This window comes from Mercenaria mercenaria, chromosome 19 (assembly GCF_021730395.1).
Source record: "Mercenaria mercenaria strain notata chromosome 19, MADL_Memer_1, whole genome shotgun sequence".
Classification (NCBI taxonomy): Eukaryota; Metazoa; Mollusca; class Bivalvia; order Venerida; family Veneridae; genus Mercenaria; species Mercenaria mercenaria.
The window spans coordinates 3,509,958-3,530,805 of NC_069379.1; the positions used below are offsets into that span (position 1 = coordinate 3,509,958).

Consider the following 20,848-nt stretch of genomic DNA (forward strand, 5'->3'; position numbering starts at 1 on the left):
AAACTGTTAGTTGGTGTATTCAATTTATAAATAACTGATTGCAATCAAATATTTCCAAGGTGGTCGACTATATCATCTGTCCAAGTTTATCATCAGTACCAGTACCTCATTTTAAAGAGATATGATAAAACTGATATAAAATGAAGCGAAAAGTAGGGGTCATGTATCTTCTAAGTCTAAAGAGAGATTTCTCTGGTTACATTTGCTTACTGTAAACTGACATCAAAATCACATTGCTGTGACCTGGAAGTACTACTCATACTACAACTGAGATTCACTTCACCAAATACAACCTGCTCTCCCATTTTTTCCTACCAAACTGTCACAAATACATCAACAATGAAATATAAACAGAAACTAGCTTTAATTTAGACTTATGTTGCCATGCCAAGTGAAAAATTAGTGTTCAAATACCTGGCAGCCATTATGCGACTAGACCAGATGGCTCCCACGCTGGTTCCTTTAGTTTAGTTAGGCCTTGGACGTACGTAAATATTGAGTGTATTATATGTATAAAATAATAAAACACGTATACCTTTTAAAATCACGTTAACATTGAAAAAGAGGATGATGACTTTGTTTCTATTTCACGCCTTGAATGTCACGCCTAGAACACTTCTATTTCAATTATTTCTATGACTCTTGTGCTTCCACTGTTTCTACATCACACATGGAATATTTTTTTTTAAATTTGTTTCTATGTCACGCCTGAAACTTTTGTACTTCAACTGTTTCAACACTGTGCTTCAATTGTTTCTACGTCACAAATGAAACACGTGTGTTTCCGTTGTTTCTCCGTCATGCCTTGAACACGCTTCAATTGTTTTTACTTCACGCATAGAATGCTTAATTGGGCTTCCATTGTTTCTTTGTCACACTTGAAACGCATATGCTTCAATAATTTCTATGTAACACCTGGAACGCATGTCACACATGTGCTTCCATTGTTTCTATGTCACACATGTGCTTCCATTGTTTCTATGTCACACATGTGCTTCCATTGTTTCTATGCCACACATATGGAACGCAGGTGTTTTCATGGTTTCTTTGTCATGTTTGGAACGCATTTCATTCCATTGTTTCTATGTCGCACATGGAACGCGATATTTTCCCCATCCTTCATACCTGTAAGTTAAATATTTTCCAAGAATTGGAAATACAGTCTAGATAATATCCATTTTCAACAAGCAACATTATTTCAGATGGTCAAATTCAATTTAAATGCAAAGGTTGTGAATTACTTTTAACCAACATCTTAATTCTTATGACATTTTTCAAACACTTTTATAGTATATTTGGTAACAGAATTATTGAATGAACAGTTTATTTATTTATTTATTTATTTATTTAGGTTTTACGGTGCACCAACACAGTATAGGTTATATGGCGCCAAACAGGACTACAAATTTTGGTTTCACATCTCATTTACATCGAAATAAAAACATGAGGTATGGAATCAAAATTGCATACCTGCTGGAATCACAGAGTTACAGCAAAACCAAGTGTTAAGACCAAACAGACCACTTACACTGGGTTGGATCCTATTACAAATGTTTTGTAATATTTTATGAATTTTTGTAATTACATACATACTTCCCTTTAATATGAAAGTATTCAAAAAGCGGACTATTTCATTTCATTTTAATATCATTTCTTTTTACATTTGCATAGATCTGATAGATATTAGGACATTTCAAAAATCTAAACCAAAAGGCAAAGTTTTTAAGCAAGTGTGTAAAATCAAAATTCATTAATTTCAAATCTAAAGGGAGGTAATGATTTTAAAAGGCATTTCGACTGAATATTTTGACTAAATATGTATTTGGAAATGTCATTCTTTTATACCAAGACTTTTTTGTTTGATCTAGTCTCAGTGACACAGTTTAGGTCATAAGATGACATTCAGAGCTTCTGAAGAATTAAGACCCCAGCTGCACTTCTGGATTTTGCTTCAGACATTGGCTGGCCCCAGGGTAGAACCACCAACCTTCTGTAAGCCAGCTGGATGACATCCTCGCATGAAGTATTATACACCCCAAGTGTGATTTCAAACCAACATCAATGTGGGTGATTAGAACAGAAAAACCTTAACCACTTAGCCATCAAAATAACTATAGGAAAAAAAAATGAAAATCAAACAGTCTTAAAATGATAAATACCTTTGTCGACATGGACCTCTAATATTTTGTGATCATCCACCACTTTTTTTCCGAGACATGTCTTACATCTTAGTTTTGGATTAATTTGCTCCCCTTTTCCAGAACACTCCGAGCACACTGACTGCATCTGTTGAACCATCCCTGGCCCGAGCTGTCTTATGTGTACTTGCATACCGGTACCTTTACAGTTTGAACATTTTTCGACAGCGCCTTCCTTCCCGCCTTTACCTAATTAGGATTAAAGGAAGAAAAGTCTTTTACTTTTTAAATAAAAATTTGCATCAACTTAACTAAATATTCTCTTTCTTAACAGCAGTTGTAGGGTAATACTAACTTCAAATATTTAAACATAGCTAATATTTACATCAGGTATGTGCTATGAAAAGGAAAAGAAAAATTGCTACTTATATTCTCTGAAACATTTTTTTATTTTCTGGGCTAACAAATTGCTGTTTATGATCAAAATTGATATTTTGTGGGGATGCAAATTTCTGGATTTAAACTTTGAACACGAAATGAACAGGAAGTTTACTCGACTGTTGGGATTTAATTTCAAAGATTTATTCAACCGTGAAATCCATAAAAATTAGAGCTGCTTTTGAGAAAAGCACATGTCTCCCACATCTGCCTTATCATCTGAATAATAGTATAAGATTTGATGAGAAATGTTCGAGCGTAAACCCTACTCCCTATATATTCTTAATTCCCAATCAGACTTTCAGTGCTTTGACACAACCCAATAAGACTTTCAGTGCTTTGATACAACCCAATCAGACTTTCAGTGCTTTGATGTTTCAAGGGCCATAATTCTGAAGTGCCTGGGCCGATCTGGCTAGTTATCGAACTTGGCCGAGGACTTATGGGATATTCCATGCTCTGGAGAGCTCAAATCAAATCACAAAAAAAAAAATCACTAAGAAATTTACCACTATATCAACATATTATTTTTATACAAACCATCACATTTGGCACAGATAACTTTTTTCTTCAGGGACAATTTCCTTGTTGTACCGTTATACAAATCTTCTAGCGACACTCGTAACTGGTGTATAACATCTTTACCCTTCTGTGGGCCCCGCTGTCTGCTCCGTCCACCACCACCAAAGAACATATCGAATATATCCATTGGTGAATGGAAGTCAAAACCGCCCCCAGCTCCCCCACCTGCAAGACAAGATATAGTTACCTGTAGACACATTCAAAACTTCCAGAATTAAGAGACTAATTCAGATGATCTGTGTTAAGAGACCACTGTTTTCCCTTCCCTTTGGTGGTCTCTTAATATAAGCTGTAAGTGTTTGAATACAGATGCAATTCCAAGATTGGCAAGACCTTGTTTTCTTTAATCTCTTTGGATCCAAGGTGCCTCCGAAATATTATTTTAAACCTTAACCTGCTGGCGGCAGGTGATTCTGCCTTTGCGACCAGTGCAGACCAAGATCAGCCTGCACATCCGTGCAGTCTGATCATGGTCTACACTGTTCGCTATTCAGTCAGTAAATTTTCAGTGAACATCCCTTTGATTAACAAGTGGTACTGCCCAAATTGAAAGATGGACCAGTCCATTTTAGAAATATAGCAGGGCAAAGGTTAAACATGGGTGGTACATGTACCTTGGTAGAACAACCAACCTTTAATAAGCCAACTGATGACTGAGAAAGTTTATTTATTTATTTTGTTGGGTTTAACGTTGCACCGACACAATTATAGTTCATATGGGGACTTTCCAGCTTTGATGGCGGAGGAAGACCCCAGGTGCCCCTCCGTGCATTATTTCATCTCGAGTGGGCACCTGGGTAGAACCACCGACTTTCTGTAAGCCAGCTGGATGGCTTCCTCACATAAAGAATTCTATGCCCCGAGTGAGGCTCGAACCACATCGATGAGGGGCAATTAATTTAAAGTAAGCGACCTTAGACCGAGAAAGACTTGAACCCGAAAACATAGGGGTAAAGTGATTTAGGCAGCATGCATAACCCCTACACGTTAAAGACTCAGACCATTCGATAGATAAACTAATACCAGATTTTTTTACCTCAGTTAAAAATGGCATTCTTGCAGTCATAGCAGTTCAAATTTAACAGCAAGTTTTAAGAGAACATTACCTTTGATAGCTTCTTCACCACCCTTGTCATAGGTCTCTCTTTTCTTTGCATCCGACAGAACCTCATAGGCTTGACTTATATGCTTGAACTGGAAACATATGAATAATTAATTCTGATAATACTTTTCCAACCCAATCTTGATGAAATATTAACTCGTTTTGGAGACAGAAATGAGACGTGCCATGAGAAAACCGACATAGTAGCTTTGCGACCAGCATGGATCCAGACCAGCCTGCGCATCCGCGGTGTTCGCTTTCAAAGCCTACTGCAATTAGAGAAACTGTTAGTGAACAGCATCCGCGCAGTCTGGTCTGGATCCATGCTGGCCGCAAAGCCACTGTGTTGGTTTTCTCATGGCGCAGCTCAAATATGTTATCTCAAACTGTTTGTAAAATACTGAACATGAAACTGATGCAAAAGCAAATTTTTTATAAACGAGCACTCTGAAGTAAAATTCTGCCTGACTTTAACAAAGGTCTTTCCTTTTTCTATCATTTAACTTTAAAACTATTATGCTATTACTGTGCATATTATAGGCTTTCTGAGGATGGTGAAAAAAGGCTTGATTCATATTCATATATTTCTTTTTCATATATATAATCAAGCCTTTTTTCACCATCTTCAGAATACCTTTAACACTTGTGGTATTTGAAAAATGCCTTTTGAAATCAACTGATTCTTTTCTGTTAAACTGAATTTGGAAAAAAAAAGAAATGTTACATAATTCATCTTTTTTGGATAATACTTGAAAATGTGGGATGGCATAAATGATAGCTGTAGTAGTAGCTGCTGTACATAGTTTATCAAACTCAAATACAAATACAAAGCTGCAGAACTATCATAAAAGACGGACAGACAGAGGAAGAGCTCAAGGCAAATCTAAGTTTGGAGAGCGGGGTTTGGAGAGCGGGGCACAAAAATGTGTGTATAAATTCCACTCTACAGAAACTGATGTTATTTCTAAGGCTTTAATGAAAGTGATACAGATTAAACTTGTATCAATGACTTACCTACAGTGAATATACAGTTTTTATTGCAACAAGAGCCATGTCAGACATGGCTAATCCCCCCACCGGGCAGCTGTATTTGCAAATGGAATGTTAATTTTGTGGTTGTTTAGTAATCATTGTAAGTCTTTTGTTTTTTAAAGTCCACAAAAAACTCCTTACTAGGTAGAGATACCTTATATATAATAAAATTAATAAAATACACCTAAAACTGGAGAGTAACATCTATGCTGTACCACAGAAAAGTGGTCTTGTTTTTTCCCTAGGGTCAATTATAAAAATGTTACAATATAAGTTATTTATAGTAACAACTAAGGGAAGTTAATCTTAAAAAAAAAAAAAAAAAAAAAAAAAAAAAAAAAAAAAAAAAAAAAAAAAAATTGCAAGTCCACACAAAAATCTTTATCAGGAAGAGACTGGTCAAAATACACCTCAAAATTGGATTTAGCATGTTTGTTGTACTACAGAAAAGTGGTCTCGATTTTTCCCTACGACTAGTAATGAAAAAGTTACAATAAAAGCTATTTAAAGTAACAACAAAGGGAAGTAATTCTAAAGAAGGGAACTGCGCATGACACTTCGTCTCATGATGGTGTATAATTGTGCCAAGTTACATCAAAATTCCTCTATGCATGAAGAAGAAATGCTTCGGACAAAGTCATTCTTGTATCTGACCTTTGGCCTCTAAGTGTGACCTTGACCTTAGGCCTAGTGACCTGGATCTTGCGCATGACACTCCGTCTCGTGGTGGTGAACATTTGTGCCAAGTTATATCAAAATCCCTCAATGCATGAAGAAGAAATGCTCCGGACAAGGTTTTTATTCTTGTATCCTTTGACCTCTAAGTGTGACCTTGACCTTAGACCTAGGGACCTGGTTCCTGCGTATGACACTCCGCCTCGTGGTGGTAAACATTTGTGCCAAGATATATCAAAATCCCTCCATGCATGAAGAAGATATGCTCCGGACAAATTTTTTTAAGAAAATATGATAAAGGGGAATAACTCAAAAAATAGGCAAGGTAGAGTTATTGTTCTTGCACACTGCACTTCCTCCCAATGTGTTCTATCAGTGTATGAAGTTTGAAGAAAATCCCTCCAGTACTTTTGGGGTTATGCTCCGGACAAAATGTTTTAAGAAAATATGATAAAGGGGAATAACTCAAAAAATAGGCAAGGTAGAGTTATTGTTCTTGCACACTGCATTTCCTCCCAATGTGTTCTATCAGTGTATGAAGTTTGAAGAAAATCCCTCCAGTACTTTTGGAGTTATGCTCCGGACAAAATTTTTTAAGAAAATAAGATAAAGGGGAATAACTCAAAAAATAGGCAAGGTAGAGTTATTGTTCTTGCACACTGCACTTCCTCCCAATGTGTTCTATCAGTGTATGAAGTTTGAAGAAAATCCCTCAAGTACTTTTGGAGTTATGGTCCGGACAAAGATCGTTGCGGACGCACGGACGGACGGACGGACGCACGGACGGAGAGCATTTCTAATATCCCCTTCACCTTTGGTGGGGGGATAAATAATAGATGTCACTAAATCCGTGTTGTATGAATGAATAATAAATGATTTGTTAACACAAATAAATAAGACAGATCTCTTACATTTGTAATACAAAAATCTATATCTTTTTTATCTCAATGTAAATTCTAGTTTCACATTATTATGATTAAACTGCATTTGGGGATCTATTAAGGAATTAATATAGGCGGAGTGGCAGCTGGTTAAAGGTCACTTGAGTAGCCAAGTAGCAATGTTGGGAAGGAGATCTCCTACAGGTGGGAGAGAGCCGGGAGCCGAGAGATCTTCTAGTATTTGGAAAATTTATACTCTTGCACTCGCCTCAGATGCTTTGGTGCATTTTCTCGGTCACACATTAAACCGGAATCCACCTAAAAACCGGAATACACCGGAATACACTTTCCATAACCGGAATACACCTGTATTTTTTAAGTTAAAGGTATTTTTGAAGGGTTTTTGATATAATTCAATCATATATATCATAAATAATTAACATACGAAAGGAAAATAAAATACGTTTACGCAAAATGATTTTATACAAGAATGAAGTTCGGCGACTTTTCGGGAAATTTCCATAACCGAAATACACCAGTATTTTATTAATAAATGGTATTTTTGTAGGGTTTCTTGCAGAAATCATTCGTGTATAATATAAATAATAAGTTTACAAAAGGAAAATAGGAAAATAAAATACTTTAACGCAAAACGATTTTATACGAGATTTGGATTTGGCGAGCGCACGGGAAGTTTCCATAACATAAATACACTCGTCCTTTTTTAAAAAATAAATAGTAGTCTCTTAAATAAACACTTTTTATCATTTTTTGTAAGTTGTAGAACCATGTTCAATCAGATTAAATAGGAATGAATATTTGAGAGAAGTTTATTAAAAGTTAATTCTGTATACGAGATTATAACTTTACGATATCACGGAAATGTTTTACGCTTACGTCGCTATGACTAGATTCCGCAATGTTGATTATTAAAATTATATTAATTGTTTCTTCAAATAATAAGAAAATAATTTAAGACAAAAAATATCAATATTCGATTTTAAATGAATCATAAACAAAATACGGGTCCCGACATAAACCGCGCGGATCGGAAAGGGCTTAACATGATCGGAAAGGGCCTGTCACATGTTTATTATTGAAACTTATTTAATTGTTTCTTCATATTTCATTTAACAAATAAAAAAGAAAATAAACTATGAATGATAAAATAGCAATTTTTGATTTTTAAATGAATTATAGACAAAATACGAGTGGCATAAACCGCGCTGATCGGAAAGGACATAACAATGTTTTAATATTTTATTTTTAACATGATCGGAAAGGGCATGTCACTTGTTTATAATTGGAAATTATTTAATTATTTCTTCATATTTCGCATTTCGTTTAACAAATAAAAAAGAAAATTAATTAAGAAAAAATATCAATATTCAGTTTTTAAATGAATTATGCACAAAACACATGTCAGTGCATAAACCGCGCTGATCGGAAAGAACCGGCCGTATGTTTATTAATGGAACTAATTGAATTATTTCTTCATGTTTAATTTGATAATTTAAGAAGAAAATAAATTACAAAAAATCAGTTTTCAAAAGAATTATATTATGTTTAATATATAAATATAAAAACGTTTACTGCGCTTATTTCCAAAGCACAATTAAGATCCTTTGAATATATGCAGCGTAACAAACACGTGCCTCTGATTAGTCCTGATAAGAGTTTGATTGGATTATCACACCTATCGATTATATTAATTAATCAGTATATTTGTAAGCACACATATGCGACATGTGACAAATATTGTCTGACAAGGTAAGTGCAGTTATATATGATAAGCTTTTGTTTAATTTCATACTTGTCGTTATAATTGCAAATTGAAAAATTGAAGAAAAACAGGTACAGTCAGTATAATTTTTTATTTTTCATGTACTTTAACGTATCAATACTAATTCAATGTTTTGCTAAAACAGCGATGTATTGTAGATTTAAACATTTTCATTCCTCCTTCCTTCTCTCCAGGATGCACTAAGTCTCGATCATAATGTCTCGGGTATCGTAGTCGTTTTCCTGTATCAACATAGTCTTCCTTTAAATACTTTTTCAGTGTTTCATTTACAGAATTCCTTATTTTGTTAAAATCAGTTTTATTAATTCCAGTCCACTCCGGAAATTTAGGAAAAGTGTTTTTACGTCGTAACTTCACCAAAATTCAGAAATTACATCGTGAAAAACGTCAACAAACTTATTATTTGGATTGACTGGAATTTACCCGGGAATCGTAAAGATACAAAACATCATGACGGTAATTTTCCATTCGACGAGCACGTGCGACCTATCGTAATATCTAATTTACATCGCTCGACGTTACTTTTGTTAATCAACACCTACAAAAAAAAAACGCGCGTATTGTATTCATTTTTTAATATTATCGCTTCTCGTTTTCAACACCGCTTAAGAAGTAATACAGTTTGAATTCTATAACGATTTTAATAAGATATCGACAGTAATGTAGGGAAAATTCTATAAAAACGGTCGAATTTTCACATAATTATTTGTAAAACTTCAAACAGCGCGATCTTAATTACTTATTTCTTTCTAAAAGTAAATAAATGATACATACTATGGCCATAAAATTCAGACTTCTGACCAAAAAGTACAAAGAACAGAATAAAAAAATCTTAAATAATGAAAAAGCGGCAGCAATTTAAATAAATGGAGTAAAACCATTTTTGGCAACAGATTTCTGTTAGTGTACGTGACCTCGTGAACGTAAATAGAAATGGGGTTTTAAATAAAGCTATACGATGTCGTTGCGGATTTAAATGCATCTTTGTACATGTATATTTTTGTAAATTAATTATTTATTTTAGATATGATTGATTTCTATCATAAACCCTAAAAATTTTAGGGCATGGAAATTCATTTACGAATACGCAAATTTCCAGTGCCTTCGCCGATTTTCAATCATGTACAAAACGTAATACGCAAAAGTATTTTAATTTCATTTTGAAAATTAATTATTTATGATATATATTTTTAAATTCAGTCATAAACCACTTCAAAAATAGCATTTGTTGAAGAAATACGGGTGTATTTCGGTTATGGTAATTTCCCGCGCGGTCGCCGAATTTCAATCTCTTATAAAATCGTTTTGCGTGAACGTATTGTATTTTCCTTTGATATGTTGATTATTTATGATATATATGATTGAATTATATCAAAAAACCTTCAAAAATACCTTTAATTAAGAAAATACAGGTGTATTCCGGTATAGAAAGTGTATTCCGGTGTATTCCGGTTTTTAGGTGGATTCCGGTTTAATGTGTGACCCCATTTTCTGACTGAAAATAGTGTTTCATTCTCTGAATGCTACCTACTACAATGTCCAGCTTGATTAAAAAAAAATTGGCATTTCAACAATCTACCAACAAAGAGGCAAGTTTTCAAACTGCATCTAACTTCAGAATTAATTCCTTTCCATCTATCTTGGTTGTGCAAGCAGCCTGTCTTCAATCAATAATCAAAAGCCTGAAAATTTTATAAACAGCTAAATAACCCACTAAAGTCAACAACTCCCACAAGAACTGACCCTTCAAAAATGCCTTTATTCACATCTGAAAATTACTCCACATTTAAACTAGTCCTTCCTTATAAATAATTATTATTAATAAATGGAAGTATGATTCAGGGGTCAGTTTTTAAATATGTAACCTACTTAGAATAGTACTGAGTTTTAAGTAGATCTACTTTAACTATAATTCAGCTACTTTTAGAACCTGAGCTGAACAAAAGTAACTTAAACTAATAAACCTGTTATAAAATTTAATCCATGACAACTTTTAAAACAATACAAATTATATCCTATGAAATGAATGTGCTATATATCTGCATACCCAGTAGAGAACCTATGATGCAACATGTGAACTTATGTGAAATAGGCCCCAGGTTTCTTCATAGATTTTCACAGCCAATTTTTTTTTCCTTCTGTAATAAGGGCCGTAAACAGGCCTCTAAAAATCTCCTAAGAAAATTTCTTTAAAATCATGCAGTTTTCCCCAAAAACTGACTTCACATCAGGTTTTTTATTCCCCTTTGCAAAAATACCAAGGTGTTTTTTCCTCCACAATCACAGGCCTGGGCCCCCTCCCCTCTTCATAACAAGAGGACCATGATGGTCCTGAATCGCTCACCTGTTCCCACATGACCCAGTTTTGAGTATGACGTCGTTTTTTCTATTATTTGACATAGTGACCTAGTTTTTGAGCTCATGTGACCCAGTTTTGAATTTGATCTAGATATCATCAAGATAAAAATTCTGACCAATTTTCATGAAGATCCATTGAAAAATATGGCCTCTAGAGAGGTCACAAGGTTTTTCTATTATTTGACCTATTGACCTAGTTTTCAAAGGTACGTGACCCTGTTTTGAACTTGACCTAGATATCATCAAGGTGAACATTCTCACTTATTTTCATGAAGATCTCATGAAAAATATGGCCTCTAGAGAGGTCACAAGGTTTTTCTATTTTTATACCTACTGGCCTAGTTTTTAACTGCATGTGACCCAGTTTCGAAACTGACCTAGATACCATCAAGGTGAACATTCAGACCAATTTTCATGAAGATCTATTGAAAAATATGGCCTCTGGAGAGGTCAAAAGATTTTTCTAATTTTAGACCTACTGACCTTGTTTTTGACCGCAGTTGACCCAGTTTCAAACTTGACCTATATATCATCAAGATGAACAGTCAGACCAACTTCCATACAGATCCCATGAAAAATATGGCCTTTAGAGAGGTCACAAGGTTTTTCTATTATTTGACCTACTGACCTAGTTTTTGATGGCACGTGACCCAGTTTCGAACTTGACCTAGATATCATCAAGATGAACATTCTGACCAATTTTCATGAAGATCTTTTGAAATATATGGCCTCTAGAGAGGTCACAAGGTTTTTCTATTTTTAGACCTACTGACCTAGTTTTTGACCGCACGTGACCCAGTTTCGAACTTGACCTAGATATCATTAAGGTGAACATTCTGACCAATTTTCATAAAGACCCCATGAAAAATGTGACCTCTAAAGTGGTCACAAGGTTTTTCTATTATTTGACCTACTGACCTAGTTTTTGATGGCACATAACCCAGTTTCGAACTTGACCTAGATATCATCAAGGTGAACATTCTGACCAATTTTCATGAAGATCTTGTGAAATATATGGCCTCTAGAGAGGTCACAAGGTTTTTCTATTTTTAGACCTACTGACCTAGTTTTTGACCGCACGTGACCCAGTTTCGAACTTGACCAAGATATAATCAAGGTGAACATTCTGACCAATTTTCATAAAGACCCCATGAAAAATGTGACCTCTAGAGTGGTCACAAGGTTTTTCTTTTATTTGACCTACTGACCTAGTTTTTGATGGCACGTAACCCAGTTTCGAACTTGACCTAGATATCATCAAGGTGAACAGTCTGACCAATTTTCATGAAGATCTTTTGAAATATATGGCCTCTAGAGAGGTCACAAGGTTTTTCTATTTTAAGACCTACTGACCTAGTTTTTGACCGCATGTGACCCAGTTTCGAGCTTGACCTAGATATCATCAAGATGAACATTCAGACCAACTTCCATACAGATCCCATGAAAAATATGGCCTTTAGAGAGGTCACAAGGTTTTTCTATTATTTGACCTACTGACCTAGTTTTTGATGGCACGTAACCCAGTTTCGAACTTGACCTAGATATCATCAAGGTGAACAGTCTGACCAATTTTCATGAAGATCTTTTGAAATATATGGCCTCTAGAGAGGTCACAAGGTCTTTTCTATTTTAAGACCTACTGACCTAGTTTTTGACCGCACGTGACCCAGTTTCGAACTTGACCTAGATATCATCAAGATGAACATTCAGACCAATTTTCATAAAGACCCATGAAAAAATGTGACCTCTAGAGGGTCACAAGCAATAATTTACCACGGACGCCAGATTACGATGCACGATGCAAAGCTCACCATTGTCGAACTTTGACAGTGAGCTAAAAATCCCAGATTGATCTAAATTCTGGACCAAGCTTATGAAATCCTCTTTCAAATATTGAGACCAATTAACTATACTAATTTTTTACTGTTACTCAGTGACTACAATGATCTGAAATTGTGAACAAACCTTCTGTGACCTCTGGGTTTTTGATTGGATAGATATATTCAATGCACTTTTCTGTAGCTTTCTTAAAGATCCCTCATGAAGAAGTGGACTTAAGGTTTAACACAGAATTATCTTTTATTGACCTACTGACCTAGTTTTTGACGGCACGTAACCAGTTTCGAACTTGACCTAGATATCATCAAGGTGAACATTCTGACCAATTTTCATGAAGATCTTGTGAAATATATGGCCTCTAGAGAGTTCACAAGGTTTTTCTATTTTTAGACCTACTGACCTAGTTTTTGACCGCACGTGACCCAGTTTCGAACTTGACCAAGATATCATGAAGGTGAACATTCTGACCAATTTTCATAAAGACCCCATGAAAAATGTGACCTCTAGAGTGGTCACAAGGTTTTTCTATTATTTGACCTACTGACCTAGTTTTTAATGGCACGTAACCCAGTTTCAAACTTGACCTAGATATCATCAAGGTGAACAGTCTGACTAATTTTCATGAAGATCTTTTGAAATATATGGCCTCTAGAGAGGTCACAAGGCTTTTCTATTTTTAGACCTACTGACCTAGTTTTTGACCGCACGTGACCCAGTTTCGAACTTGACCTAGATATCATCAAGGTGAACATTCTGACCAATTTTCATAAAGACCCCATGAAAAATGTGACCTCTAGAGTGGTCACAAGCAAAAGTTTACGCACGGACGCCACGCACGGACGCTGCACGATCGCAAAAGCTCACCTTGTCACTTTGTGACAGGTGAGCTTAAAAAAATTCCCAGACTCTGATCTAAAGACACGTGGACAAGAGCTTATGATATCCTCTATTCAAATATGTGGAGACCAATTATCTCTTAATTACTAATTTGTTTACTGTTACCTCAGTGACTACTAATGATTCTGAAAGTGAACAAACCTTTTCTGGATCCTCTGGGTTTTTGTCTGGATGGTATTTCAATGCCATTTTTCTGTAGGCTTTCTTGATCTCATCTGGAGTGGCGTTAGGTTTAACACCCAGAATATCATAGTAACCAGTCTCCTTCACCATCTTTCAATCCTGAAATGGAATTTACAGAAATCTTAACCTATAGCCTGGAGGCAAGTGATTTTGCCTTTGCAATCAGTGCAGACCAAGATCTGTGCAGGTTGATCTTTGGTCTGCACTGCTTGCTATTCAGCATATCAATTTTCAGTAAACACCCCTTTGAATCAACAATGACAAATGGTTCTGCCCAAGTTGAATGAAAGACCAGTCCATTTTAGAAATTTAGCTTGGTGAAGGTTAAAATGTTTAAGAATTCCCTGACAGATTTTACAGATGTGTGAAGCATTCAGTAAGATTGAATCATTGATGTTGTACTTCTTATGCCTTGCAATCCGGTAATTCAGGACTTAATTTTCAAACTCCATGTCAACCTTGGCCAAATTGAGAACCTTGGGGATTTTGTCAAGGCAAATCTTCCACTTACTGATACAGGTTCAAACATTTATGATAGCTTAAAATTTAAGCAGTTGTACATTACACTAAAATATATCCTATTGTTTTGTAATCTAAGTAGACTGTGCGTAACAGGTACGGGCAAACTGTTGGATTAGATGCATAGGTCATTTCATGGAAATACATAGAATTTCACACAGTGCCTTAATGCCGCCAGTATCATTGGTTGTGTCCAAATGTTGTTGTGCTGATTATTTTGACATTTTCCAATATCTAAACAAAATATGGCAATAAATAGGTCTGAACCTGTGCTTTAGGTGTGATTGTTGTTTGACATGTGTTCTACCTTAACAAAGAAAATTTGTTAATCTATTCAGGTGGTAATAAAATAATTGGACATGACATAGCAAAATGAAAGTGTCACAAAACGGAAGTCAAATACCAGTTAAAGGGTTATTAAACTCAACAGCAACTGTTCATCAACAAGAGACTACACACTTAAGTTTGTATAAGACTGGAAAATGTGATATATTCATTTATTAAAATAAATAGATTAGCGTACCATATATTGACCACTTTATGCAGAACGAGCACTGTGCCCTATAGATAGGTACCCTAGCCTATCTGCAGGTCTAGGATTTTGTTGTCTTTTACAGATATTCTTTAAATATATGGACAGTCCATAAATTTATCTATAGGCTAAATACCAATAAAAGAAATTGTTCTTTGTTTCATATAAAATTCATCTACTTCACAGGCCTTTTTTTCATCAATTCCGGAATCCCACCGACACCGGTGGAATCGGGAAAATGCTATCGGAAATTGTCTTAATTGGGACAATTTGCAAATTACCAAAACCTACATGTGTTTTTGTGTGAAACATTAATGAATTGCATTTCAGCAATTGTTCAACAGTATTATAATTTACCTAAATATACATACAAATTAGCAAAACTAAAACCCTAAACGACATAATCATTTGGGAATTTAAAATTCAACTTTGGGAAAAAAACATACTTTTTTGCATTGGGATTACCTCCTTTTACCGGAGGTAGATTTAGGACAAGAACAAGAATGCTTCAGAACAATTTTGATACAGTTTCTAGATTTTCACTCCGTCGTAGACCTATTTTCCACAAGATATCCATACATTTTCTTCAGGAAAACTATAAGAAAAAGGAGTGTTGAATAATATGCAGTGAAATGCAAGTCAACTGAAGTCAGGTACCCTCATATTGTCGCATTTCAGAAAGCGGTCCCCAGAATAACCTCCCTACTTTCTTTTTCAAGTAAACAACTCAACATGCGAATATTAGCATAATACATGTGTCTTATTTTATGTAAAATTCATTCCACGAGTGAAATAATGCCCATTTGGCCCCCGATTTACACGTAAATGCGCAAAAATGGAAAGATTAAGATCTACTAATTAGGGACTTCTTTCGAAGCACGGAAGCACATTTTTGACCGATTTAGACTCGATATATGAGATTTGTTAAAAACATAACTTATATAAAAGCCGAAGGTCTGTAAAGTTTTATACAGAAAAATCTTTACATTTATGGATTGTCTGTAAAAACCACGAAATCCTAGACCCGATCTGGTTATGTCACACACAAAAATGGTTCAGTCCACATGATCTTTCTGGCTAAGAGTCTAAGCTAACAGTCTAAGCTAACAGTCTAAGCTAACTTCTAACAGTCATCTTCCAGCGGTCACTTGAAACTGGCATTATTCCAAACGACTGGAAACATGCGGTCATAGCACCAGTTTTCAAACAAGAGGGCCAAGATGGCCCTAGGTCGCTCACCTAAGAAACACTCCATAACAGTGTAAAACATGTTTGACCTAGTGATTTCATGGAAACAAATATTCTGACCAATTTTCATTAAGATTGGACCAAAAAATTGGTCTCTTGCGATAAAACAAGCATTTTCTTAGATATGACCTAGTTTTTGACCCTAGATGACCCATGTTCAAACTCGACCTAGATTTTATCACGGCAATCATTCTGACCAAAATTCATGAAGATCAACTGAAAAATACAGCCTCTATCACATACAGAAGTTTTTTCTTTGATTTGACCAAGTGACCTAGTTTTTGACCTCAGATGACCCACATTCAAATTCGACCTAGATTTCATTAAGGCAATCAACCTGACCAAATTTCATAAATATCAACTGAAAAAAACAGTCTCTATCGCATACACAAGGTTTTTCTTTAATTTGACCTAGTGACCTAGTTTTTGACCTCAGATAACCCATATTCAAAACCGACCTAGTTTTCATCAAGGCAATCACTCTGACCAAATTTCATGAAGATCAATTGAAAAATACATCCTCTATTGCATACACAATGTTTTTCTTCGATTTGACCTAGTGACCTAGTTTTTGACCCGAGATGACCCATTTTCGAAATCAGCCTAGATTTTATCAAGATTATCATTCTGGCTAAATTTCATGAAGATCAGTTGAAAAATACAGCCTCTATTGCATACACAAGGTTTTTCTTTGATTTGACCTAGTGACCTAGTTTTTGACCCCAGATGACCCATTTTCGAACTTGGTCTAAATTTCATCAAGGCAATCATTCTGACCAAAATTCATGAAGATCAATTGAAAAATACAGCCTCTACCGCATACACAAGGTTTTTACGTGATATGACCTAGTGACCTAGTTTTTGACCCCAGATGACCCATTTTCGAACTCGGCCTAGATTTCATCAAGGTAATCATTCTGACCAAAATTCATGAAGATCAATTGAAAAATACCGCCTCTATCGCATACACAAGGTTTTTCTTTGATTTGACCTAGTGACCTAGTTTTTGACCCCAGATGACCCATTTTCGAACTCGGCCTAGATTTCATCAAGGCAATCATTCTGACCAAAATTCATGAAGATCAATTGAAAAATACAGCCTCTATCGCATACACAAGGTTTTTCTTTGATTTGACCTAGTGACCTAGTTTTTGACCCGAGATGATCCATTTTCGAACTCGGCCTAGATTTCATCAAGGTTATCATTCTGACCAATATTCATGAAGAAGAATTGAAAAATACAGCCTCTATCGCATACACAAGGTTTTTCTTTGATTTGACCTAGTGACCTAGTTTTTGACCCGAGATGACCCATTTTCGAACTCGGGTTAGATTTCACAAAGGTTATCATTCTGACCAATATTCATGAAGATTAATTGAAAAATACAGCCTCTATCGCATACACAAGGTTTTTCTTTGATTTGACCTAGTGACCTAGTTTTTGACCCGAGATGACCCATTTTCGAACTCGGCCTAGATTTCATCAAAGTTATCATTCTGACCAATATTCATGAATATTAAATGAAAAATACAGCCTCTATCGCATACACAAGGTTTTTCTTTGATTTGACCTAGTGACCTAGTTTTTGACCCGAGATGACCCATTTTCGAACTCGGCCTAGATTTCATCAAGGTTATCATTCTGACCAATATTCATGAAGATTAAATGAAAAATACAGCCTCTATCGCATACACAAGCTAAATGTTGACAGACGACGGACGACGGACATCGAGCGATCAGAAAAACTCACCTGAGCATTGCTCAGGTGAGCTAAAAAGGTCAGAAATCTAAACCCAGTAATTATAGGCCCATCTCCCTGACTTGTATAGCATCCAAATTATTAGAGCATATACTAGTCTCCAACATAATGTCATACTTCGACAAGAACAACGTCCTTAGCCCACAACAACATGGTTTCAGGTCAAAACATAGTTGTGAGACCCAACTCATAGGTTTTACCCAAGAAATAGCAGATAATCTTGAAAAAGGTCAACAAACTGATGTAATTATTATGGATTTTAGTAAAGCCTTCGACAAAGTAGATCATCATAAACTGATTCACAAACTCAAATACCTAGGTATTAATAATAAGGTCACCGCATGGGTTAAGTCATTTCTCAGTAACAGATCTCAGCAAGTCCTTGTTGAGGGTAAAGTCTTTTGAAAGGTTACCTGTCTATCAGGGGTCCCCAAGGCTCAGTCCTTGGCCCCTGCCTATTTCTCGCCTACATAAATGACTTGCCCAATAGTATCAAAAGTCGAGCCCGTCTCTTTGCTGATGACACCATTGTCACCTTACCATCAAATCTAAATCCTCTGCAGAAAGCTTACAGCAAGACCTCTACTGTTTTAGAAAAATGGGAAAAAGAATGGTCAATGGAATTTAATCCCGATAAATGTGAAGTTCTTAGAATATATCGTAAAAGAAATCCTGTTATATATCCTTACACCCTACAAAATGTCCAACTTCAGTCCACTGACCATGCAAAATATCTTGGTGTTACCCTAAATAATAACTTGACCTGGTCAAATCACATAAATAACATAACATCCAAGGCCAGTAATACCCTTCGCTTCATCAAAAGAATGTAAAGACTACCAACAGACAGTTTAAAGAAATGGCCTACAAAACCTATGTCCGCCCCCAGGTCGAGTACTGTTCCACGGTCTGGCACCCCGGGCAAAAATATCTAACTCATAAAGTAGAAAGGGTACAAAGATCTGCAGCCCGCTATATTTTTAATGACTACCAGTATACCAGAAAGCGTCTCAGATATGTTACTGAACTTAATTGGAAGACCCTAGAACAAAGAAGAAATCATTCCTCCCTAGTTATTTTCTATAAGATAAGAAATGAATTAGTGGCTGTGGACCATCATCATCTCACACAGACACAAATTAAAATTACTTAATTCCACATCCAAAACGTCGTACCATGCAAATTCCTTTTTCCCCAGGACTATCAGACTATGGAACAGTTTACCAATATATATCCAGTCCAGTCCCAATTTGCAGACATTTGTCAGCGGGCTGGACTCGCAGTCTCTCTAAATACTATAATCCGCTGATTTTAAACTGTATACTTTGGGTCTTTTATCTTCTTAATTTTGCACATAACATTTTTACTACAACACTGTTTCCTGACAGCGCCTGCCAGTCATAATCGCTACAGCGAACTTGCCCTTTCCGAACCAGTTTTTAATTTTTTTATCGTTTTACTTCGTCAAGTTTATATTTTAAATATAAATTTCATTTTAAATGCTGGACAAATATGTCACGATTAAAATAATGTGAAAAGAAATTCGAAACAAAACATTGTTTGTAACAGATTTCTGTAATTAATCAGACTGGTACTGTGCGTAATCCGGGTCATACTCGCCTATTCCGAATCACCACAAATGACCTGAAATGGTTTTCTTACTACTATCCACAACAACATAAAACTACCATCTTGAATCGAAAACTGAAATTATTTTATGCCAGGAATATAAATAATCGCATTTATGGCCAGTTAAATGACTAAAACGATAGGCATGACATCCTTCTTTGGCATTATTGAAATATTCTGTTTTAAAACAGTCATGTGGGCGGTCTTGTCCTTTATGTGAATTAAATAGTCACATTGTATATTAATACCTCCGATGTTTTCTTTAACATCTGGCCATGGGTAAAAACAATAGCATAAATTAATATTTCGGACACATTGAATCGATATTTTTTCTGCAATCTTTAAACAACGTGCAGCAGAACAGAACTGAAAATGTGTGATTCGGAATAGGCACAATGCAGCCATTTATATTTCCTCTTTAGGCATCTCAATGGTCAAGTTGTTTTTAATGTGGGATATATGACTGGAAAGAGCATAATATTTCCTTCTTTTTAATCTCCCTTCCGTTTCATTTCATTAAAAAGCTAGAAGGCAAGCGCTCTTTGAATCTGACATTTTTGTTTACAGTCGTCAAATTTCCACATAAGAAAAATATAGCATTCGGACAATGTTGCAAATATGTATTATGTAAGAATAACTTGAACATTTACCAGCAATTAATTATTAGTTTAATGTATTAGATATAAAACAAAAACATAGCTTACGGTTTTTCTTGACGTATGCGCGACGGCTGGTTAAAAACTTGGAAATTAGTCAATTTACAGACTGGTTCGGAATAGGCAAGTTCTCTGTAGACGATTGTTCGGCAGTAGATAGTTGAAGAGAAAGAATTCAGTATTTTCATTTTAATGACTGCATTTTCCTTCTACGTTTGCTTAAACCTAAGATATAACACCTGATGCTGTCTCCTCATATGAAGAACTTCCGCATCCCTTACAGGCTCAGAAAACGGAAAATATCGGAAACAAAAAGAATCTCAACAAAAATTGATGAAAGTCAAACCAAAAAAATAGTTTTGCGTTGTTTGTATACCTAAATATGAGGGAGATATGTCAAAAATTTAAACAATAATAACAAAATACCTTTGTTTAACTATTAAAATTGTTTTCTTTCACGTGAACCTGTATCTTCGTTTTACTTTCTGTATTTTCTGTATAACGTGCGAACTTTCCAGACGTTCGTCAGAACATGCAAATTAGTTGTGCCCAGCTTTACCAGCTTTAACGTATCA

The 20,848-nt window shown here is 35.4% G+C and overlaps 1 protein-coding gene across 1 annotated transcript; it reads right to left on the reverse strand.

The window, feature by feature from the left end:
* Positions 1 to 1,036: 1,036 nt before the first annotated feature.
* On the reverse strand, positions 1,037 to 20,820 carry LOC128551278 (dnaJ homolog subfamily A member 1-like). The gene is made up of 6 exons (XM_053532048.1): positions 20,700 to 20,820; positions 13,888 to 14,028; positions 4,265 to 4,352; positions 3,117 to 3,323; positions 2,160 to 2,387; positions 1,037 to 1,125 (listed from the first exon to the last, which is right to left on the reverse strand). The coding sequence occupies exons 2-6, from the start codon at positions 14,017 to 14,019 to the stop codon at positions 1,037 to 1,039; spliced, it is 744 nt and encodes a 247-aa protein (XP_053388023.1). The 5' UTR covers positions 14,020 to 14,028; positions 20,700 to 20,820.
* Between the last annotated feature and the right edge of the window lie 28 nt (positions 20,821 to 20,848).